The 24,872-nt window shown below is 49.8% G+C and overlaps 1 protein-coding gene across 6 annotated transcripts in view; it reads right to left on the reverse strand.

Moving 5' to 3' along the window:
* Nucleotides 1–24,872, reverse strand: part of Ptprn2 (protein tyrosine phosphatase receptor type N2) — a 542,085-nt gene that overhangs the window by 343,470 nt on the left and 173,743 nt on the right. For all 6 annotated transcript variants that reach the window (XM_063250851.1, XM_063250850.1, XM_063250852.1 and 3 more), the window contains one exon: nt 3,811–3,913. In XM_063250851.1, coding sequence (XP_063106921.1) covers nt 3,811–3,913 — 103 coding nt within the window. The remainder of the gene's footprint in view (nt 1–3,810; nt 3,914–24,872) is intronic.

The following is a 24,872-nucleotide window of genomic DNA, read 5'->3' on the forward strand; positions in this document are numbered from 1 at the left end:
CCAAACAAGGAACGAGGGGGAGGCCAGCTGGGGCCAGCTGCTGCCTCTGTGAGTCAGCCTGGGACGGGAAAGGACTCTGAAACCTCATCTCACCTTTGCTGCAGAAGGAATCCTCAGGCCCCAGGGAATTATGGGGGGTTGCTAAGGACTAGTGGCCGGGTATGAAGAAGGCCAATCGTCCACGCCTGATTTGGACACACGTTAAGGCTGCCAATGCAGAATGTTCTGGAAACACTCAAGAAATGAAGAAAGCCAGAGGTCCTAGGCCAGTTACCTATGCAATAGCTCAGTGATCAGCAGACTGTTCCTTCTATCCTTCCCTCATTTACTCAGCAAGCGTTGACCCAATGTCAACCTCATCAAGGGTGTGTGTGAGGAGCTAGGGTGACGTGGCCAGGAGCAGCATGTGAAGGAGCTGGGAGGAGGGTAGAGTGTAACCATCCCCTTGCTCTCCAGGTAGTCCCAAAGCATGTGGATTACTTTGATTAGCAGCAAAACAAATTTTGTAATAATGTGAAAACTCAAGAGTGACAACCACAGACAAACTTCAAATACCAGAGCAGATAAAGTCAAGCGCACCGCAGTCCACAGATTAAACAAGGAAAGGAGAGGATGGGAACCTGTGAGGGTCCCTGCCCACAGGGCCCCAGTCACCAGGGAAAGAGGCAAGGAGAGGATGGTCACCCGCAGGTGGAGGCCCCCATGGAACCCCAAAGAGCATTTAGGAAGCCGCTGGTTGTTCTTCACAATGCTGCCCTTCAAACACAGAGTTAGCGGATCAGGTTACCCAGCCACAGAAAGGCAGAGAGAAAGAGGAAAAGCCAATCATGCATTAGAACAGCGGAATCCGAGATTGAGCAGCCAGGGGAGAGGCAGTATCTTGCAGCAGGCACCTAGAGGGACTGGGTGGTGCCCACAGAGAGCAGCCCACAGCAGGAGGATCACGAACCCAAGAGGGCCGACAGCAAGGGGAAACTCACAGGAACACAGATTTCGCCTGAGAAACCTCAGTAAGTAAAGTAGAAATCAGGGCATATGGACTTAATTGATATTTATAATTACCACATATCATACATGTATCAAAGTTATAAACTACACATAAAATTCTGTGTACTGTCAACAGTGAATGATATAAATATATTTTTGAATCACCCATTGAAAATACTAAGTGTGGCATAAGCTAGGACACAAAGTGAAAGCTGAACTTTTGACTAACATGCAATAAAAATTACTCACATACATAGAATAGAGCACTACCCTTCCATAAAGAAGGAGAAACTGAGTCATTCATAGGAAAATGAGTGCACAGGGAGACCACAGCGTTAACGAAGTAAATCAGACATCCAAGCTTAAATATCACAGGGTTCCTTTTATGTGAAAAGCTCGGTATAAAACTGAAGTGTGAAAAGACAGACAATAGGAAGAGAGAGAGAGAGAGAAAAGTTATTGGAGTCCCGAATGGACATGTACCTTGGTTTGGTAGAATTTGTTTTATATGTTTTGCCTATTAGTCTAGTGGTTAATCTGTACATACAATAACTAAGTTTATAAGGACTTATAAATGAATCTGATGTTGGCAAAATAAAAGGGAGAGGGGAGGAATGGGGAATAATTGAGATGCGTTCCATGCTTGTGCCAATCTCTTACGATGAATGCAGTAATTTTGTACCGTAAACACAAAGTAATAAAAATTTAAAATCTTTATAAATAAAAATAAAAATAATAACAATGATATCAAGATATGGAAAATCTTATACATACTTATTACTTCAAAGGTCTGTAAAATGACAATTTCAGAAAATTTGGAAATAAGTGAGAATACATCGGAGCTATCGAAGGATATCAAAACTGTTCAAAAAGGAAGACAGACTTAAGAGATTTCATAATTTTAAAAAATGAACAAATAAAAATGTGCATATAATGTTCAATCCAAGAAGTTTTATAAAGAGACAATAAAGCTGAGAATAGCAAAAAGAAAAAAGTCCAACATACTATTTTTTAAATTGTGTTAAGTTGTTGAAAGGAAAATTAAAATGGCAAAGAGATTTTTAACTATACATACACGGAACAATTTTAAATTATAATAGTATTAATACTGTGACAAATATGTATTAATAAAAATAATGCCGAAAACTTTTTTAAATTTTTAATTAAATTGTAACAGCAAGTATCATACTAATTTAACAACCTTAGAAATCTCTACAGAAGGGCAGCTTCCTGCACAGATTTGCACCTCAAATTCATAGGATAAAAATTGGGAGTGTATTTTACAGATAATCTCTGATGAAAGACTTACCTATAATGAAAGGTTATTTTTAAACATGTACCAGGAAGCAGATAATTTCAGTGATTAAAAATGTTTCCAGAGGCTTCAGGAAAAGAATGAGGTCTTATCACCTGACACCGTGGCAGTGATGCAGGAGCAGCAGCCTGCAGGAAGAGAGCAGCTGCGGGGTCCTTCTGGGGCAAGGCGACTGGACACCTGGGCGACTCTGACCCAGATGACCACCCCAAAGCAGGACATCAGGCCACAGTGGCCCAGAGGGAGCCAAGAGAAGAAAGTGACTTTTCTGACCTTGGGAGAACGCGGCCCTATAGCTGGTTTGAGGAGCCAGTGGAAGAAGCCCATTAGCCAGCCCTAGGGGAGCCAGTCAGAGAGACTTTGTGGTCATTCGGGCCGTGGAGCCCAAGCTCAGGTCGGGAAGGGGATAGGGTACACGCAGCCCATCTGCCAGCTCCTCAAAAAGAGGCCCTGTCCCTGGAGCTCTTCCAGGGTCCATCCTCACACTTGACCCTGGCAGAGCAGAGAGCTCCGAGCTTCCACTTGTAGCGACAGCATCCCACACACAGACAGCCAAAAGCACTTCACATGATGCCACAAATGAATCACTAGTCTTAAATCCTGAGGGAAACAAACAGAAAAATATGTGATATGGTTTTCACAGGGACAGGGACATGCCCAGTGCGTACGGAAATCATGCACAAGACACTCACCAAGGACAGACCAATCTGGGTTCAGGAAGTCATACGCTTCACCTCACTTGTAATGAAAATAGAAGCAAAGCTAAACTACAACATTCATAGCAAAACCTTAAAAAGTGCCCGCGCTCTAATCTGTGACAGTGCCTGGCCCAGAGCCTCACCTGTGTCCCCTGGTGGGACTGGAGACAGCCCTCCGGAGCCCCTCTGGTGTCTGGGTCCCCTCTTGCTTCTGAAAACACCAGGAGCCCTTCGTGGCTACTCCCCAATCTTCCAATCTCTTGGTCCCTACCTTTCCCAGGTGGCCCAGCTCACCCTGGCCCTGCTGGGGCTGCAGGTTATTATCCATTTCCATGATTCACTCTCCACTCAGCTCCCCCCCTGCAGGCCGAGGAGATCCTGTCATCACCTCACAGTGGCAAGGTGGGGACAGGATAGGATGGAACAGTGCCTGTGCTCAGCCCAGGCTGTGCAGCTATAGGAGAGGGTGCAGGATTTCACAGCTCAGTCCTATACTTCATGTACTCGGACTCCTTTTCTTAGTGAGCACCAAGAGTTCCTGACTTCTGCATTTGAGTGATGCAAGATTCTTTCAAAGGACTCAGAAAATAGGGGTGGTGAGACCCCTGGGCCTGTCTGTCAAAGGCAGCAGCAGCACAGTGCTGCAGGGCCACTGTGCAACGCCTTGGGCTGGTGGTAAGGTTGCCGCTTAGCCAGTGTGGATCTTTCATGAAGACCCAGAGGACAGTGAGTCCCCACATCCCAGAGAGCCACCAACCCCGATGTACAGTTGGGTGGGAGTAGGGAGAGGTCACTCACATCCACACGTACCTGGCTGGGCCGAAAGTTCCCATGTGCTGGGGAGGGGCTCTGGGGAGGCCTGCAAGCTCCTGGGCCATGGTTCGCTGGATGTAGTCATCCTGCCACGTGAAACCTGCAGGGAGAGGGCACAGTCATGTTATGTTTGAGAGTTCGACCAAAATCTTGCTTCAGTCTCACATTTAGGGTGTTTTCCTGCACACTGGTGCTGCCACCCACGAGCCAAAGCAACCACATTGCCAATCACTGCAGAGATTTCTCAGAAAATCTAGCTTCCTTTACTTCAAGACCAAAAAAGACACTCAGTGCTTTGCTATACTGCTTTTAGAAACAAATTCTGCCTGCTGTTGTCACTGGCAGCAAGGAGCCTTAAACCAAATGGGATTCAAGTCAGAGATGAGATTCCGCCCAGCGCAGAGGCCAGCAGGGTGTGCCACAGCAGAGACTCCTCAGTCACACACGCACGCCTTTGCCTGGCTCACCCTAAACCACTTCTTGGTGCTGCAGCCCGGTAACTGACTCTCCCAACCCTGTGCTGCCAGAGAGCCCAGAACTCAGATGGAATAAGAGGTGTTGTTCCTGGGGAACAATTATTGTGGGGCTTAATGTACTGAATCTGGGAGCCAATTACATTATATTTACACTCAAATGTTATGACAAAGAGCTCGAGAACAAGGGTGAAGCAGTTATGAAGGCAAAATCCATGTGATTATGCATTAATTACATGCACTGTGGATCACATGATAATTATGCTCAGAATTACCAAATAACTCCCAAGAATAATTATTATGCAATTTGTACATTTTAGATCTTATGGTAACACTTTCGCACTTAGAACTACCCCATGCAATTATCCACAATTATCTAATCACTAAATATCATGTAATTACAGAGGTATATTTTTATGCCCTGTACAAAAACACATTACCAAAATCTTCAAATCAGAATAGCCCCATGCATGTGTGTGTGTGTGTGTGGTGTGTAAAGGAGATCCAGAATATTCTAGATGGAATTAAAGGAGGTGCTCTGTAGATAGAAGTGGCCTTCATGAGCTCACCTAAATTTTTTCAAATGCAAATCTAAATGTTTCTAAGCTCATAGATGAAAGGATTCATATAGCAACCACACACTCGAGTCCCTCAGGCCCAGATGTGTAATTGCAAAGGAAGACGGCCTCAGCCCAGCCTGACCTCTGCTCATCCTGAATGGCCCCTTTGAAATGTGGCATGTGAAGAGTCACTCACTAAGAGGGGACAGTGTCCCAGTCACTGCTACCCCGACTTAGGCACTTCCAGATGAGCAAGTCTACCTCGCCCCACTTGTAAAAAACACACTCTCTCGAACGCATGCTCTCTGGCTGTTCCCAGCCTGTCTCACAAGCATTCTCAATGGAAAGCACTTTTGCAGTGTTAACACAGTGGCTAGCATTTCGGATTGAGAAAATAAGCCTACTTTAAGCACGCCATTCCCCAATGATAGCCTTACATTAATATTTATCAGGAAACAGAAAATCAAGGGCACAGAGGGAACTTTCCATGCAAACATTTTCATTTGTAAAATTTAGATAACTGAAATTCAATAACATTTTCTACCTGAAGAGCACAAAAGCCTGAGCTATGTCAATCCTGGGGTCTGAGATAAGGGCTCTGTCCTCCCGGACCACAGTTGACTGGCAAGGAGGGGCTGCCCAGGTAAGTGGACTGCAAAGGACTGCTGACCAACCCCAAGGCCCCAATTGCTGAACTGTCCAAGGAACAGTGGAGAACAAAGATCTGGGGATCCGAATTCCTGTGAATGACTTGCGAGGTGTGTCTCAGAGGAGATAAGGCCCTAAGGAGCGGACTTGCTCTGGAAAGATGGAAAGTCATGCTTTTCCCTGTTCCTCTACTCCAGGCAATTAGAGGCCCTTTAACCCAACAGAGGAGAGAAGGTGGGAGACAGAGCCTAGGGAATAATCTGGGCTTCCCTTGACCTCATGGCTGGCCTTGGAGCCAGTGAAGCCAGCCATGCAGAAACACCAGACTTGGCAGACACAAAGCCCAGACCCAGGCACCTCTCAACCAGAGGGCCCGGAAGGCATGCAAGGTCCAACAATGGCAGGCGCTGCAGAAAGGGCAGGGGCTCCCCCGACCAGCAAGGCCGGGAAGCAATCTAGGCCTCCTCCCTTCTGCAATGCAAAGAGGTGCTAAAGATGGCTGAGCAGGGACTCAGGATCTCACCACCATGGTACCATGGGCTGAACCTCCTGTCCTTCTCCTGTCCTCAGATATGGGAAGAGGACGGGGGGCAGAGGGACTTCTGCCCTATGTGTCACACAAGAAGCACCCTGCCCCAGCAGAACAGTACAGATAAGCCAGGTCAAGCACAAGATTTAAACAAAATCTGGGCTGGGCATGGTGCCTCATGCCTGCAATTCCAGCACCCAGGAGACAGAGGCAGGATAGTATGAAAGAGAACACCACCACAGGACTTCCCAAAGTAGGGCACCTTCCATTCTAAAAAATTCATTTTTGTTCTTTTTGACCTTTTTAAAGGACTAATGCATGCTTTTAAAAAGAAAAATACAAAGGATTAATGCAGGAAGTGACTGCAACCAAAATAAGATGGATTTGTTAGTAATCCAACCCCGCAGAGCTAACATATAACCTCAAAATCACAAGTTGGTGAGTCATGATAACAAGATAAAGAACAACAGATTCGTGACAGTTCAGATGTGTTCTCCCAAGAATGTGGAAAACATTTTAAGACACAGGAGGGGAGTGAAGCTTCAGGGGAGAGCCACAGCTGAGAGCCACCTGCCAGGCGGTCATGGGGTGGTGAGTGGCAGAAACCCTTGCTGGGCACTGAACAACACAGGCAAGCCACCTTCTAGTTTGATTAGCATGGTGCTCTGATACTGCTCAGGACCCCTGGCCAGCAGGAGAGGCTGGAGAGAGGCCAACATCGAACAGTGGGGACGAAAGCAGCCAAGGTCTAAGCTGTGCCTGGCCAGTGGGTCACCACGGTAGAAGGTGTGTAAATCTGGAGGTTCCCACATGTAGTGGAGTATCTCTATGGGAGAAGGCTGCAAAGGGCAGGGACAGAGAAAAAGTACCTCAAACTGTCAGTGGCTCCAAGATCTGTCTCTCTCATGGTTATGGCAGTGCGTGCTCCCCTGAGCACCAGATGCCCCTCTGGACACCTCATAGAGACAACAGAAATGTGCCCACATTTCCTTATAGGAAACTGAGGCACAGAGACAGTGCACAGAGGGTCGAGCATGCTGTGCAGTGGACAGTCCTGGATCCAGCAGGGGTTGGGATGGGCTACAGAGGACTGTGTGTATTCTCAACTGCATGCTCATGGGCCACCGCTCTAGAGGATACAGAAGGTACGAGAAAACACCCGTATCACCACAGTTGTGATTGCTACTGAGATGACCAAACTTTAATAAAACTACAACTTTTTGCTTCCAACGGTGAAGAACTAGACATTTCCTTGAAAATAAGAGAAAATGAGTTAGTATCTAATGTGCTTTTGAGGTAGAAACCTAAAGCAAGTGCTATGTCCAGGTGCTGCAGGTATGACCAAGGGGGGACCATGGGGGGAGGGGAGCACATGGCTCTCCTGCCACGTGTGGTCTCTAAGTGAGGAACTACTCTTCTCCAGCAAGTGCCCCCACTCCTGGGCTCCACACTCAAGGCTTGCCAGGGACCATCGCCACCTTCCTGTGGGCTCTTCTTAAAGACACAAATCAAGCCCCCAGCTCCCTGATGGTGAGAGCCTGAGCTTCAGGTCAGAGGAAGTAGCCAGATCCACCCCATGGGCAGCAAGGGCTTCCAAAAGGAAGCTGGTGGGAGCGGAACTCTCTCCTGATACTCCAAAGAAAGTTTTTTTATCAGAACACAGATTTTAAAATGCTCACAATGAATTCAAAATTTTCAAAGTGCTGTTTAAGACTGAACAAACAAAACAAGCATGAAAACACACTGTACAGCCACAAACATGTACATACAACACGCACACCCCACACAGGCATGGGTCACAGTCACATGTGCCACCACAGAAAGAACAAAAGTGTCTGAGAGAGAAAACAGCAGTTTCAGAAAGAGCTATGTTCTATGTTGAATCAAATTTAGGTCAAATTCTTCTGGTTTCTACTCTTTTGTGTTATTTGAAATGATGCAAAGTATGTTCATGTTACAGTCTTAGTATTTTCTTTCAAATTGATGTCAATTGATGTTTAGCACTGTATCATTTTCAACCAGTTATAAATTTGCCCCAATAACTATGTTTACATAAAGGACAATTCAGTAGCGTTCCTACCTGTAGGGAAAATACCAACAATTCATTTATTCTCAAGTACTTGGGAAAAATTTTTCTCAAAGGCAAATCATTGATAGGGAATCGAATACATGTTTAACTTGATTCTAAGAAGTGTGGAGATTAAAGCTCTTTGAAACCACAGTGGAAATGGTATGAGAATGGAATGTGGGAGACAGCTCTATTGCAGCTGAATGGCAAACCCTAAGCACAGACAGGAATGTGGAGTGTGCAGAGCCTGGTGTGGCCTACAGCCACCAAGGGTTAGGAAGCATAGTGGAGATCATGCACTTATCTTTGAGAGCAAAAATGACAGCACGAGGAAACAAGAGAGAAACTCAGTGTCCTGCCAGGATCCCTGGACTCGTAGGCATCGGTGACTGGACTGATAAAATTGTAGCCTTCCTCCCAGCATAGACAACACATCTCCCTGGTGGCTCCAACCTGGCTATGGGGGCCAAGCACTCACACCCACGGGGCCCAAGGATCAGTAAGGAAAGTGAGTCTGTGAACAACTCAAAAACCAGAATGATGGCCAAAACCTTTGTTTCCTTGTTTGAAATGCATAAACAGGACCTCAAGACTTGTGCCCAAAACTAGCTCCCGGGACAGGTGAGCACATATGTGCCTCAGTAGCAAATCAGAGCTGGGCTTGGGACAGCTCACAGCCGAACCCTCTCCCTCCCCGTCTCACAGGGCACTCCCACCTCCCTGAAAATAATAGGTCTGTGGGCAGAGAAGGTCTCCTCATCAGCCTGAGTGCTGCCTCTCCGTTGCCATAGTGACTCCAGGTAACCCCCAGCTGCTGTGCAGGTGGATTCAGCCAGCAGAGCACTGTGGCCTGACAGGTTCTCACTGTCATCGCTACAGCGAGAAATCAGAGCAGTAACAGCAGCTCATGCCACACCACTCAGGTAAACCTCCTGGTACCAATTACTTGGAGGAAAAACAAAATATCATCCACTGCCTCCGGGTGGAAAGTGGTGTTGCTGTTCAAACAGCTCAGACAAAAGCTGCAGGCCAGTGCAGGGGAGGGCTTTGCTGGCAGGCAGCCCTGGGCACATCCTACTAAATTATCTGTGTGTCACTGGACAGTGTGCACTCCAGGGAGACCCGTGGCCTGGAGCCTCGTCTCTCTGTTCTCAGTCTCATGTCTACCCTGGTTTTGATGGAAAAACCAGAGACATGTTTCTCCAAAGGACTGTAGGATTGACAGGCAACCTCATCCCTGTGTGGCAGGTGCTCAGCTCCTGGGTCAGCCTGGAGTAAGATGGGAATGGTAGGGACCAAGGGAGAGCTGGACCAGGGTAGCTGGTTAGGCTGAGTGCTGAGCAGTTACACAAATCCTCAACACAGCGCAGCGCAGTGCAGAATCAGGATGTCAAGCCCACTGAACTCAGATCCAAATCACCCCGCACCCAATGTTCCGATGGGTAGGGTGGGGAAACATGCCAGGAAAATGGACCCACATCATAAATCAGATGCATTCTACTGGGGAGATCTGACGATTCTTTCCTACCCACTGGGCTAAGTAAAAGCCAACTTGATCCCAAATTCTTTATCTCCTCATGAAACCAGGACCTGAAGGTAACATGGAAGAAATGGGATTCCATAAACTGGATTTAGTTGTCAGAACTAAACCAGAATTATATGATCAGTATTTTAACTGTGTGCAAAAGTATGCATTGAGCCTTAATATTGAGAGAATTTAAAATAATACTGGAGGATTTTCTTGTAGTAGATGGAAACCTCAGACTTGTCCAGGGCCACTGGTCTATGAGTAGCTGCCTGGGCTGAGCAGGAGCCTGAGTTGGAACCAGGAGCCCACTGCCAACAGTTTGTCTTTCACTTGTTTTAGGTCAGTTCCCTTCACCGGGTAGTAGAGCTACAGGGCTCAGGACTTGTCTCGGGCAGTGTATTTCAGAAGAGAGAGGAGGAACACATCAGGTGAACACCTTCTAGGTGACTGGCCCTAGCTGCACCTGTGGAGGGACCCAGTGGTGAGATCATAATGTGATGGCACTTTGGGGAGGTGGTGGAAAGGAGGGTGCTAGTTCAAGAGTAGGTCTGGCCGGGTGACTCTGGGGTTACCTGTGGTCTCCAGCCCTCCTCATTGTCCTCCCTTTTTCTGTCTCTCTCTCTCTCTCTCTCTCTCTCTCTCTCTCTCTCTCTCTCTCTCTCTCTCAGACACGTCCCTCTGCCCTGGTATTTCTGCCTGGACACAGATCTAAAAGCAAGTGCAGCCAGCTGACCGTGGACAGAAACCCCTCAAACCATGAGCCATAATAAACCTTTTGCCTTCAAATTGATTTTTTTAACGTATTTTATCACACATCAGACAGGAGAGTGACATACACCTAAAAACACATTCAGTGTTGCGCTACGGGAAAATATGTGAGGCGTGCAGCAGTCTGAGGAAAGCGGAGAGGAGGTGAAATGAACTCCCCCCTTCTTGCCTCCTTACCAGCCACCCACAGGCGACGCTGTGCAGGATGCTCATCCCCTGAAGCTCAGTGTCCATGAGGAAAACATACTCGATGGCAGCTTTTACTTCCTCTTAGGACTCAGGCAAGCCATAATTTTCCCCTAAAAGCACAACTAATTAAAGCTTCTCTCAGAAAAGGTGTTGGGGACACAGCTGTTCCTTCTTGCAAGCACCCTAGAAGAGGCCTATATCAGGTGGTCAGGCCTGTAATGGACCCTGGACCAACTTCCCAGGGCCACACCAGTGCATAGAGGGAGACCAAGGGACTCAGTATGAGACTGTCGCCTGGGCCACTGAATGCGGCCTTCTGTTCCCTTCCAGGAAGAAAAGCACTGAGGACTTCAGCTGTACAGAGTCCTCTAGGACTCTCACCCTAGAGAGCCCACTGAGCAGATGGCTGGAGATGAAGGTGTTCTTCAGCATGGTAGCATCAGGGGTGCGGAAAGCTGATGCCCACATGGCTCTGGGAGGGTTGAAGGAATTCCACATCCCCTCTTCCATTTCAAGGTGTCTCTGACAAGTGTCCCACCAGCACAGGATCCCAGCTGTGATGCCTCCATTCTCACCCCAGCTGTGCTGACTAGTCAGTTCTCCACAAGACACTATCAGGGACTCTGGGCCCTCTACTTCCCATCCCCTCACTAAGAGGCTCAGCTGCTCCTTCCCTGGGGAGCCTGGGCTCAAAATGTCCCCTGTACCCCTTGTCCGGGAACACCCGTGCCAGTCTCATTTCCTCATTACCTCTGTCTGTCCAGTCCTCAGCCATGTCCACCACCTGAGGCTCTACAACTTGACACTCTCAGAAGTACTCAGCCTTGGACTGTGTCTCCACACTGAAAAGGAAGTGGTTTGCTAGCACCTCTCACATGGACTCCATTTTCTTAGTGGATTTAATTTGTGGTGCTGCATCTCAAACCCTGAAGATGCCAGCAGTGTCTCTGAGGGACTTCCCAAGCCCCTGAGGGAGGAAGACTGCATCCAGAGTGCCAGAGAGAGGATTTCTGTAGAAGGCGCTTCAATGGTCCCTGTCTGCCCACCGCAGGGAACATCTGTGAGCAAGCTCTGCCCCTTCTGAGGCCAACCTGCTTGGGATCAGATCAGAGTCTCACACAGCGCCTCCCATCCAGGAGGGCACATGACAACAGGAATCAGCATCTGCATCGCTGATGAGGCAAGACTGCTCCATTGGAAGTGCCCTTCTTGCCCACTCCTGTCCACCACATGTGACACTATCTGGCAAAGAAATCATCTGAAAGCCAGATCATTGAGCATTTGGGCACAAAATGCAGAGACCGACTCCCCCCACCTACCCCCTAGGTCTGGTCCTTTTAACCTGGTGCCACCTCAAGGGTTAACTGTGCTCACCACAGCCCCTCTGGCCTCACAGTTCTAGTGTTTGGCTGTCTCTCCTTAAAAGCAAGACCGTCTAGAAACACTCAAGAAGACTGAAGAGAGGGAGAGTCAGGAACAACTTTGCTGGGCTGATGGTGTGGGCTGGGAGAGGGGTGCCACGGATCCCTGGAACTCCATGGGGCAGCATCCTGGACATACAGCACTGGCACAGTGAGCCAGCCACCTGGGTTGTGTGGGTCACATATGACAAAGGGATGGGGCACTTGCAGTAGTATCAGGTGAGAGGCTGGCCATGTCCTCAGCACCGTCCAGTGGTGTAGCAAGGAGGGCATGATTCATACAGAAAGAGGAGTGCGTGTCACAAGGGTACAGCAGCGAGAACACCTCAGTCCCCAGCATACTGGGCTCACAGGCAGCGGAAACCCATCTGGCACTGGGTGTCATGGCAAGCACACTCCAGAGAGCAAAGGTGGTGGCACAGCTCTAGCCAGCCTCTGGTTTCCAGTCATCACTTCCTCGTGGAGGAGCATTGGCAGGGTAAGTGTCTTCAGAAGGCCTTTAGAACAAAAGTCCTGACGATTGTCTTTCTGAGACATTACCTTGATTAAGCACAAGGAATCCAGGGTGGAGGCAACTCTTTCTTTCACGAGGGCTCTCTAAGAACATCCTTTCAGATAGAAACCCAGGAAGAAAATGCATTTGGGGCTACACCTGCATCTGGACACAGACTTTCCAAGCCAATGACCCATTTGATCAATGGGCCAGCAACCAAAAACCCCAGTTGCCAGCACCTGGATTCTCCACCCTTACTGTGTCCAGCCCTGGGGGTAGGAGGATATCAAATCACTGCCCAGCACAGCTTAGCCAGCCCTTTGCTGACACTCATAAACCACCATAATTGAAGCCTCAGATGCACCTGCACACATCCTGGAGCCCCAGTTGGGAAAAGCCAGCTGTAAGGTGGGGTTATATTTCAACATCCAAAACAACTGTGGCTCCTTACTGTGCAGACATTCAGGCATTCAGAATAAGGTTAAAGTCCTTGCACATATAACACAGTCACATGCAAACACAGACTAGATTAGCTTTTGCTGCTCAGGGGCTGAGAGTATGGGCCTACCTGGTGAACGACTTTTTCCTGACAGAAGACACAGCTCCTAAACTCCAAGAAGAGTGGCCTAACGCTCTATATATCTAAAAGCCAGTCATCCACATGCACAGGGACACCAGCCTCTTCCCTGTGCCTGGGTAGGGCATCCCCAGAAGAGACCAGCCTTCAGAAAACATAGAGGCCCTTGGTCTACGGACAACAGACACGAACTATATCTCAAATAAGATCTGCCATGAATGAGGGTCTAGGTATCCATCTAGGACCTGGGTCTTCCAGGACTGAATTCAAATCCAGTCCGGCATAGCGAAGGGAGAGCTTGCTACAGGCAACTCAGCAGGCAGGTAGGGAGCAGACTGGCAAGCAGATGCATGGAGGGCCAGCAAAGGCAAAGCAAGGCCAGCGGACATGCAGGAAGACAGAAAGGAGATGCACAGATGAGCCAGCAGGCACAAAACGGGGCCAGTAGGTGACAAATAGGCACTGGGCCTGTGGTCAGGCCAGCAGGCAACAGGAAAAGGCTACCGGGAGGGCACCACAGGCTGAGCGTGGATATGGCAGGGAAGCCATGGAATTGAGGCCATGGCTTCACCCGGAAATACTGGCATCTGGAGCTGGAGAAGGATCCCTAGCCTGTCCTCCTCATCCTTGTGATCCTTGTGAGGACACAAGTCCAGACTCTGAGTGACAGTCTCAACTCTCTGACAGGGATGGGCAGAGCCGATTCACAGGGACTCCAGGCAACAGTCCCCTGTGAACTATGCCCTGTCCTCGGTGGCCCCAGTCCTGCCTCCTGTTGTGGGAAGGAGACAGTCAGAGCCCTCCTCAAGTCCCAGACTGGAACTCCGCCAGCCTGGCCTGAGCCAGGACATGGAGGTCTTCTCTGCAAGACTTCTCTTTAAAATCTCGATTTCCTTTAACCTCTGCACGCTGAATAACTGGTTTAGAGAGTCTGAGTTCCAGTTGAATTTTAAACCCATCTGCACCAGATGGCCACCGGGCTATCAAGAAATTCCATGCTCTGCTCATCCATGGAAAGGTCTGGACCAAGGAACTGCCTGGCACCCCACTTCCTAGGACTCCCCCCGTTACTGGGAGCCTTTCTCTTCTTTTATTTCCAATAAACACTTCCCCTTTAACCTCCTTTCTGTTGATGAATTTATTCTTTGACTTCCTATGGCGAGGAGCTCAGTTTATTCGATGACAGGTGTTTTAAAGGCATCAGGGCCAGGACTCTTGACACTTCCTACCCTCACACAGGGCAGCTTCTATAGCCGTGTCACTGGTGTCATCATAGCTCACGGGGCAGTTCTTCCTCCTGCCCGTACTGGAGAAGGCTTAGCTGACAAGGAGAGGAAAAGCCAGAAAGAATGCTTAGATTCTGCAGATCAAATCCAGGACCCAGAGCCCTGTGGGCACAGGCAAGAGTCCTAGGATAGCATCCATCCTGAGGTGACGCTCAGTAAAAGGAGATCCCAGGATACTGGCTGGAAGCAGATACTGCTGCGGGGGCTGAGGGGGATGAGGGGGGCTGAGGGGTTCTGCAGTGTGGTCTCGATGGACACAGCTGTGAGGCCACAAGCAATCAAAGACAGTGAAAGCTCTGTTCCTTTAGAAGATTGAGCTCACCGTCTGCTTAATAGCTCAGAGTGCATTGTCTGACACCATTAAAGGACTCCGTTCAAATATGCCAGATTAAAAAGTCTTCATTCATCGGTCACACAAAAGGCAAAATAAGCCCCATTGTTCTGAAGAGTGGTGGCTTGATTTAAATGTCGCTGCTGATCAGGTGCTAGGCAGCACTGGGACCTGCCCTGCACATTGGCCAGCCTGCCCCATGCCCCCAGCTGCCTCTGCACCCGGGAGGCTGGTATTTGCCATGTCTTTGCTGCTAAAGGGCAGAGGAGCTGAGGGGGGAAAGCCTGGCTCCCTCCCCTGTGATGATTTATGCACGGCTCACTGTTGCATCTACGTGCTTCTGCCCAGCATGCAGGAAGCTTTTTAACCTAAGGGGTGCAGAAAGGCTTGGACAGTAAGGGAAGCAGGACCTGTCTCAGTCTGCCAGCAAGCACCCAGGCAGGTCCAAGGGACTGGACAGTGGTACTGTAGTCCATACACACATGGCAGGACAGCTGAGGCACAGAGGGATTCAACAGAAGGGTTCTCTCTTTACAGAGCTGGGATCCCTGGTGTAGGTGGGAACACAGCCAGCCTCAGCCTGGAGGATGCAGGACTCTGTCTCAGGACTTAGGATACAGCTCATCTCCCATCAAGAGAAAGAGAGGCCCTGGGGAAGACTGGTGTCCATGGGCCATGGAGGCTGCTCTTGCAAAGCTGACCCCACATTGTCCTCAGTGGGAAAGAGGCACTTCAGCTCTTGAGTCCCTCACTCCTTCAATGAGCAAAGCAAAGCACACTTTAAATCATTCTCTAAGCACGAGTTTATTTCTGGGCAGCAAGAAGATCCAGTGACCTCGGAGCCTGCAGCCTCTGCATCGTTATCTCTGTGGTGGGGACTCTGGGATCTGCGCGGGGTGTGGGAATATCTTCACAATAAGGGTGACTCAGACTCTTCCCAGCCCATGGAGCTGCAGAACATGTGGGGCTGGCCCAGTGGGTCATAGTCATGGTGCAAGGGACACATGGTCTCTCCAGGCCAGGCTGGTCTCTCCACAGCTATCAGAGCTCATCTGGCCAATGGCTAATAGGAGAAAATTTTCAATGGATCTGAGACACTATCCAGCCTTGAGTGTCAGGGTCACCACTGCAGACACAGCCAAGCATGCAGCATCCACATGACACTGCCCTCAAAGGCAGTGGCCACCCTGGGATCTGCAGTCCCTGTAGGTCTGTCCCTCATACTGAACTGTACCTTGAAGAAGGCCCTGCAGCCGCTCCTCACTGCATCTGTTGATTTGAGGGACACAGTGTCATCACTACTGCCCCCAGGCCACTCCACTTTCTTTATCTAAGCTCACCAAAGAGACCTCCTCCTACAGGGCTTCCCAGGAGGGAAAACACACAGTGCCCATCTCAGGAAGGAGTGCAGGGAAGTGCTAGTGGAGGGGGCCACAATCCATGCCAGCACCAATCTTCTTGTGCCTGTGTGGTCCTGTAAGAACACCTTTCCACCGGGCATTGCTAGAAGAAATAACTTGGGGGAAGGGGTTGAGGGTCTCTGCTCATGTCCCCTTCAGACTATGCACCAGTGAAAGCCAGTTGCCCTTGGCTCTGGAGCCCAAGAATGTCAGCTCGACGGGTCCTCATTATGCCAATTGGGAAACTGTTCTTCCTGATCATGAAGGTGGCCAGGGTGGTCACTAGCTGACCACAGCACATTTCACTCTGAGCTGCAGAGGCAGAGAAGAGAAGGTCATGTCGGTGAAATCAGTGGTCACGGGCATCTGTGCACAGCCTTGACCAGGGCCAGTTTCACTGCAGGCGGGCTGAGAGGAGTGAGCTGCAGGGTCTGGGACCCAACCCCTTCCTGTCTGCAGGCCTACAGCAGGGCCAGGTGCACGACTGTTGTAGTCAGCATCACTGATGAACACAAAACGCCCAGATTCCCCACCATCCAAGGAAGACTTGGCGAGTGTGCTGCCCTTTCCAGTGCATTAGGACCCACCCTGGCCTTTTCTATCTTATGTTTAGAGCAAAGATTGGTCTCTAATCTTCAGACTTCCACCTGAATTCCCTGGTTAAATATGCACAAGGGGCTTACGCATAGCCACCCTTCCTGAGGACCAGTTGGCAGCTTCAGCTGCTGTTTCCAGTCAGAGACCAAATTGGCACATGCTGAAAAGGTCCACACTCCCCGGGGCCCCCTGCTGCCTGTGCAGAAGCTCTGTGCAGGGTGGGGTGGGTGTACTCAGGCCTCTCTTAGGTGGTTTCTACACACTGGGGCTCATTGAGCCACCCTGAGGAGCCTGCTACCTCCAGACCACACCTCTGCAGGGACCCAGAGCTGGCCAAGATCCACTGGTTCCTCCATATTACCCTCAAACTGCACTGGCTCCCCTGGAATGAAGGTCCCTGGCCATGGGGTGCCACATGCTCCACAAAGTGACACCTATCTGGAAATACCAGGCCAGCCTGGGATGTGGGTGCGGTACATGCTGACTCAGGACTGCCTGTGCCTATATGCTGGACCTTCTCTGTCTTGAAAATGCCCAAGAGCCCATCACAGTCTGCATTTGCCAACCACTACTCCCAGCCAGACCCCCAGGCCCTACAAGGTGTGTCTTGCATCCTCCATGCAGACAAGAACATTTCACAGCTGGCACATTTCCAAGTTCCATTGCTTGGATGTCTGCTGTGCTCAGAACCCCACTGTGGATGGAACATTTTGGAAATGTGTGGTAGGGCCACATGGGAGAGAGTCCAGGTTGGCTGCCTCCTGTGTTTGGCACTCAGTGCATGTGGAATCCAGACGGACTAAGGAGCCCATCATGACTGAGACAGCCCTGAGACTGAGGACACTGCTGGCCATCTGGAGGGAGAAACTGTTTGTAACTCTCTAAATATCTCAGCTGGACACAAAGCAGACTTTCACACAGTTTTGTCACATGATTAATTTCCAGGGCCTAATTATAACAGAAAGAAGGTAAGGCTGTACTTCATTCCTCAAAATGTACAAGCAGAGGAAAGGATTTCATAAAGCCATGGCAGAGACAACAAGGTCAGCAGTACATCAGCATTCAGGCCATTGCTGGGATTGTGTGCCTATTTGGTAGCAACTATCATTACATCCCCACTGTGCGTCACATGAGCAGGCCCATGTCCACAGGTGTGTCACCCTTACTCAGTGTTCTTATCCTTCCTGTGACAGCTGGGGCATTAGACTACGTGGTAAAGACTGTGTGTGGGAGGACTCACCATTTATTGTTTCATTTCTGGCCAGTGAGAGAAAGATTCAAAATATTGGCCCTAATGAAGCCCCCAGGTTTGCAGTGACCCAATCTATCCAGGCGAAGACTGGTCCTGCAGGGGCTGCTGACTCTGCTGCAAGGCAGGTCGGGTCTTCAAACCCAGGAGGCAGAGTGGAAACCACAGGAGTCCACACTAGCAAAAGAGGCCCTGCCTCTGGCACCATGTCAAATCCCTGGGGACAGTGCCACAGACAGCACACTCCTGGCCTGGTGCCCATGCATCAAGAGTGGCCTGGTTCCAACAGGAGGGCAGGAGCATGCAGTTCACACTGCGAAGCTCCAGACTGCATCAACCACTCAACAGAAAGCAAATGCAGAAAGGCAGTGACTAAAGTTTCGCTTTTAACTCCAGGCAATGTGGAGAAGTCATGCAAAGTTAAAATGAAAAACCTGTAAGGGGAATAAAGTGCATTCCCAGGCAAACCTGTGTGGTTTCTTTTCTGAAGCTTAGTCAGAATATTTACTTGTGAGGACAAAAGAGAGTGCAGCCCTGATCAGAGACAGGTCTCCATCCCTGGTCAGACAGAACCTGCTGCTGCTTTTCAGTCTCAGTGCTGCCCACAGGGACCTGGATGTGGGTTGTGGTGGTCATAACAGTTGCTTCCTCAGGGCCAGGGCTGCTCCGGTCCTCAATGGAGAGTTAGTAACTGCACCCCATGATTCCTCACTAAGCGTGGAATCCAGGGACTCTGACTGTCCATGGTTGGCAGCAGTCATCACAGTGCAGGTTAAAACATTGAGTCACAGTTGAGGGAACTCCATAACCAACAGTGGGGTCCTCACTCTCCCACCCCAGCCCTTCCTGGGGAGGTTTCTGCCTTCAGTGTCTACTGCCTTATTCTCCATGTGAGTTTTGAATATTACTCCTATGGTTCCCCTGCACTGGTCTCACGTAGCCAGCTCCACCTAGCCAGACTCCTGCACCTTAATCTTCCTTATCTTTGAGGACAGGAAGCCTCTCCTTCATGATAATCCACCTGCATGCCAATGATACACCCCAGGTCTGTGACCATTAGCAACCCACACAATAATGGCCTAAAAGAACCACGAAAGGAACAGAAAGAGATGGCATCCAGATTCCTGAAAAGACATGATTATTCCTCCTCTTTCCTAGCCAGCCCTTCCCCCTGCTTCTTATACCTAATCTGTAGGTTTGGCCCCTGATGGGTTGTGAAATTGATGTGCAAGTTTATTCTCTACTTTCGCCCTTGGCCAAGATTGAAGTCCCCTCCACTGCCCAGCCATGGTTAGTCCTGGGAGTGCTTCACAGTGGGAAGGACTCATGCTGGGGTCATGGCACATCCCCTGCCCAGCATCTCCCCAGGCCCTGGTCACCACTGTACTCCTCTCCAGGGCTGTGAGAGCCAGCAGTTTAGATTCACAGTGGGAGCTCCTGTGGAGTTCTTAGACCAGAAGAGGGAAACGAGATGCCCAGATTCTGATCCTGGCACAGCCTCAATGAGCTGAGCTGGGCACTGGCAGCTGGAACTGCTCCTTCTCCAGCCCTCAATGCCTAATACTGCCTGGGCCATGTCATGGGAGGACAGTACAGTTGGTGGGCTGCTCCCTGGGTGCTGGTCCAAGGCTACCTCTCCAGCTCCTCACCAGACGGAGCTACAGGAGGTAGAAAGCTTGGTGCCACTCAAGGGATCCTTGCCCGCTCCTGGGCCTCCAGAGTCAGCTGCTCACCCTTTCTTTCCATGCAGCCCTCTCCAAATGTCCTACCTACCGAATCTGTGGAACAAAGTGCCTGGAGAAAAGCTGCCAACAATAAAACTCACAGGCGCCTCCTGAATAAAGGCATCACCCAGAAAATGCACTAAATTAGGCTTTAATTGCTAGAAATTACTTTCAATTACTAAAAATTACAACAAATTACTTGTTGAATAGACACATTCTTTCACTGCCATTAATAATTTAAAATTGCTAATTACATGTAATTGTCAGTAATTTTTGTTCTTTGGTGAAAAGTGAGGTGGGCATTATGTGGACCCCACTTTTGAGGACCGGCCCATGGCACCTCCATGTGGCAGCTGAGCCAGCCCTCCCAGAAGAGTCCTGGTTGCCTGGGCACAGCCGAGGGGTGACAGTCCTGCTCCTATAGCTGTGCTGCTGAGGGCAGGTGGGGCCAGGTTTTCCACAAAGCACCTCCACCCTCCTCCATCCCAGAATCAGGCTAGACAGCTTGTGAGGTACAGCCACAGCCTCTTCAGTCCTGTGCAACAGCCGCTGCTTCCCTGTCCCTGCCTCTTTCTTCCACCAGGGTCTCTCCTTTACCACCTCCAAGGACAACTCCTCCCAGGGTCCCTGACCAACTGGCCTTCACGGGTCCGTGCTCCCATGGTTTGGCTGTCACCCACAGGTCTGCTGTAGGCATGGTGGGGCCTTTCCTGCTGACAGACCTGGTCCCATCACTAACCAGGAGCTAGCCCCTCTAGGTGAAACCAAGTGCCCAAGTTTCCATATCCATTCGGAGCCACACTCATCAGAGCTCCAGGGAGACCCACTCTTGGGGGTGGCCTTGGCCACTGACCAAGAGACAGGAACAAGAAGACTCCCTGTTGGCTTCAGCCCTGCCCATGTCCTGTTTCTGGAATATTCCCTAGCCAGGAGGAGGCAGATATCTCCTTCCAAAAGGCAGTCCTGCAGGACAGAGGGAGAACTAAATGCAAATATCCCCTGCTCGCCCTCGCTGACCTCCATTCCGGGAGAAAGAGCCCAGAGCCACCACTTAATGACACCAATCACAGTGACCCCCCTTCCCCTGTCAGAGGGGCCATGTGAGCCTGATGCCATGACCCTCTCGTCACAGTAAGCACATTTCACCAGCTCCACCAAGAAAACTCACGAGCAGAACCAGTTATACAACAGCTCACTCGGACATCTGGGTGTGACTTACTGGTACTTGAGGTGTAACAGCTTCAAGACACTTTAGCACAATCTCCTCTCAAGGTTTCTGTGCTGTTCAAGGCTTTAACATACCTGTCAGTTCCCTGCTCATCAGCCACAGGACACAGATAGCATCCAGCCCACCTGTACAGAATCATGACCCCTAAGAGGGCAACCCTGAGGGTGCTCGGCTCTCCTGGTCCCACTCTGCTTATAGGCAGCATGCTTTGAGGGCACCATCCCCCAATGCCACAGATGTGGTTCATCACAGGGTAGAGTAAGGACACAGGGTGGCCTGCTGTGAGGGGCAGGGAGGGCAGGGGCCAGCTCTATCCGGGACTTGGATGGTCTCCATGGGCTCCACACACCATGGCTGAGTCTAATTGGCCCTCAACAGGGTGCTTTGAAACCAGGTCTTTGAAGACTTCATGATGTTTCAAGATACAGGGAGAAGAGAGCAGGGATGTAGAGAGAGTAAAAAGAGATGAAAAGAGAGGCTGGAGATGAAAGTGCAAGAGAGAGTCAGGAACGGGAGGGCCAGGTGGTGGACATGGCCTGGGGTCTCTTGGGACCTCCATTCTCCGAGCCAGGTCACCAGTACAGCAAGAGAAAGCCACAACTGCTCCTCAGACAAGAACACATTGCAATGTTCAAGTTTCCCCTGATGCAGAGCAATGGAGGTGCTGTTTGCAGAGACAGGTAACTGGTTAAAATTAGAGAAAGAAAAGTAGATGGGGCTGATCAGAAGAAGGGAAAAGAGAAGAAGGAAGCCCTGGAGGCCCTCAAAGTGTCTGGACACCATGCTGGTAATCACTGTTTACTCCTAGCTGCATTTTTTATCTAAGATTTATGTATGGTTTAGAAGCCCATAGCATATCAGAACAGTAGCACACAACCTTTAAACAACCGAGTACAAGGAACACCTCAGTGCCCACCCAATGTGCTATCACAGAGCACCCAGAAGTCTGGGCATGGCTGTGCAGGAACCACACAGCAAAACACCATCACGCCCACCACCTGCTCTGAGGAAACTGGTCCAGGCGCAGGGTGCAGTGTAAGAGCAGAGCTTCAGCTCAGACTCCAACCCTCAGCTTTGTGCTCCTGGAGTCATGGCAGAGCTCCAGGAACACAGCGACCAGGACATGCCTTTTTGTGTGGAACCAAAATCTTCCGGGAGCTACCCTCTTCTCTGCTCCTGGCAGGAAGTCCCTCTGAAAGCTGCCAATCAATAAGGGAAAAAGAAACAATCTTGCATCCTCCTGAGATGATGGCCATAGTATTCCCTTTTGACAAAGTCTGTTTTGTTAAAGAGGAGCAGGTTTTAGGTTTTAAATGGAGCAAAATTAATTTCTCCCTATGGAGGCTCCCACGAAAGCACACATCAACTCCCAGATTTGCCTTGTAAGGAACCTGGATATTTTGATAGTGTTGTTTTTAAAAGCTGCTAGCACCTTACTTTGAGGTGCTCTGAACCCTATGCAGGTGCCAGGGTCCAGGGCTGGCCTCTATCTCCTTCTCACTTGCAGGAAGGAAAATGTTGGCTTTCCTGTTTGCTTCCTCTGGACATGGAATTGAAGGCAAGGGCAGTGCTAAGAGCCCCTAGTGCATTCCACCTCAGCTGTTCTAAGGCGCATCCAAAGAGAGGCCAGGTGGCCTGGGGGACTCGGGAGGAGGAGAGGGTGCACTAGACACACATGTGAAAATCCATAGTGGGACCTTTTGTGCCATCATCAAGCAGAAAACCAAGGCAGTTTGTTAGCTGGACAACACTATCCCAGGAAAACTGACTCCTACTAAGGATGTTAGTGGAGGGCACAGCCAGGTTGCTCCCAGCTCCAGTTAGGAGAATTTGTCACTCTCGGTCCTCTGCCTCAAAGCTGCCAGCTTTCATAAGATGCTGCAAAACCCACAAAATTGTTTATGCTGCAGATGAGGAGGGCAGCAAAACCACAGAGACCATGGAGGGTCACAATGTCAGGAGGGAACTGGCATCCTGGAGGGAAGAAGAGCCTTGCCCCTGGGAAGGGATCATACAGATTTGCCAAGACACAGGTCATGAGTGGGCTGCCCTGGCCTGCCAGCCACAAGCTACATCCCTGGCACTTAGGCAGAGGTCTATTCTCAGTAACACGAGGATGCCAGTTATCAAAAGCTGCCAATGGACCAGGACTTGCCCCATTTTCTTCCACTGGTGGACACATCTATGAAGACTTCAGCAGACTCACAGTGGGCCACATTGTCCTCCTGGGTCCCCAAAGCAATACAGCCCCTCCCTTGACGCACCTTAGAGAAGACAAGGTGAAACACACCAGGGGCTCCTAGTACTGCCCTTGCCTTTGATTCCATATCCAGAGGAAGCAAACAGGAAAGCCAGTGTGGTGCAGGTGATTTTCCTGCAAAATGTTTGTGTTCTTTATAGAAGCATTAAGTTTAAAGAAACCAAATCTATATCAGCTGTTACTAACATGACTAAGATGTTTCACAGCTAAATTTATGTCACTGCACTTCCATTGTGGTTGACACTCTCCTGTTTCCTTGAGCACACTTATCCACAGTGTGCCTGTGTAAACATGGTGTGTGTTCACCACATGCTACTAATGTGTGCCCAAGGTGCTAAATCTCAAGAAGATCCTGAATAATCATTGCGAAGAGCAAACAAGTATAGGGCACTTGCTGGGTGTGTCCCACCCCACTCCATCCTCGCAGCCCAATGATGCAGGGGCTCGCTCTTGGAGAACCCATGCCTGGAGGAGCGGCAGGAGGCTCTGCCCAGAAGGGAAGGATGAAGACTGAAAGCAGGTGGTGGTGCTGTCCGTGGTGCTGAAAGCAATCACATAGGTCCTTGCACTTCTTAACAATCCCTTAGGAGAATCCACAATTGCAGTCACATTTCCTCAGATCCACCTCTCTGCCTACTCTCCAGGCCCCCACAGAGAGGTCCACTGGCCTGCCCTGGCCCTCGCTCTAGCTCTGCTCCTCCACACTGGTGGAAGGGACTTCCAACTTCTCCTTTGTTGCACTCGCCTCAGTGACAACCTAAAGCTATGAATGTGTGGGAGTGAATAATTCTGAACTTTACTGTGTATGTACACATGTCAAAATCCTGCATAAGTGCACAGATGTGGACTTTCAAGCTAGGAGCACTGAGCATGAAGACTCTCACTGTCACAGACTTCACCTCCCCACACAGCGCTGATTCCTGTGGGCTTCTGCAGCTGTCCAGTTGTGTCACGAAAGCCAGATTGCACCACAGTCTGACATCACCCTTCACTGGGAAGATCAAAAGGAAGATGGCTATGCTCTCCATCCAACGTACCTCTTCTCAACATCTCCCTAGATTTTTCCCTCTGCTTTTTGCACTTGATCTTGCTTGCTTTAAGAGGAAAATGTAAGGTGTTTCTACTGATCCAAATCCTGCGACATGCTGGATTGTTAATCTTAGCTCTACTAAGTGACCTGTATCACACTCCCGCTTAGTAGTGCAGGAGGAAGGCCCAGAGACTTCACAGAGCCAAACAAAGGGAGGTTTGGGGTCCTATGCTGAGAAAGGGCAGAAAAATGTGCCAGGACTCATGGTAAATGAGAAATTCCAAGAGTCATTTTCTAATGAAAGGTCATAAGAGAACCTAGCAAACAACAGGTAGCCAGTGTCCTCATGAACCACAGGGGCCTCCACTGCTGCCTTCTGCTGACTCCCCCACACAACTGCACCACGCTGCAGGTATGAGCACACAGATTCCTCCCTGACCACAGCCCACAGTGGCAGCAAGGTCACCTTGGAGCACGGGCCTGCTCCTGCTCAGTTTGGGTGCTGGCAGGTGGACAGAGCTCCCACATTCACTGTCAGGAAGCAGGGCTCCCTATCTCCATTGTTCCTCCTAATGCTGCCCTGGCTCCCCCAGAGCCACACAGAGCCTCTATCCTGGCAGATATGGTCTTGCGGTGAGGTATTATTCATCTAATTTGTTAATGTTTTTATCATGAAAGGATGTGGAGTTCTGTCACATGT

The sequence above is a fragment of the Cavia porcellus genome, unplaced genomic scaffold (genome assembly GCF_034190915.1).
Source record: "Cavia porcellus strain 051 isolate PalLab524CR breed Dunkin Hartley unplaced genomic scaffold, mCavPor4.1 scaffold_6, whole genome shotgun sequence".
Taxonomy (NCBI): Eukaryota; Metazoa; Chordata; class Mammalia; order Rodentia; family Caviidae; genus Cavia; species Cavia porcellus.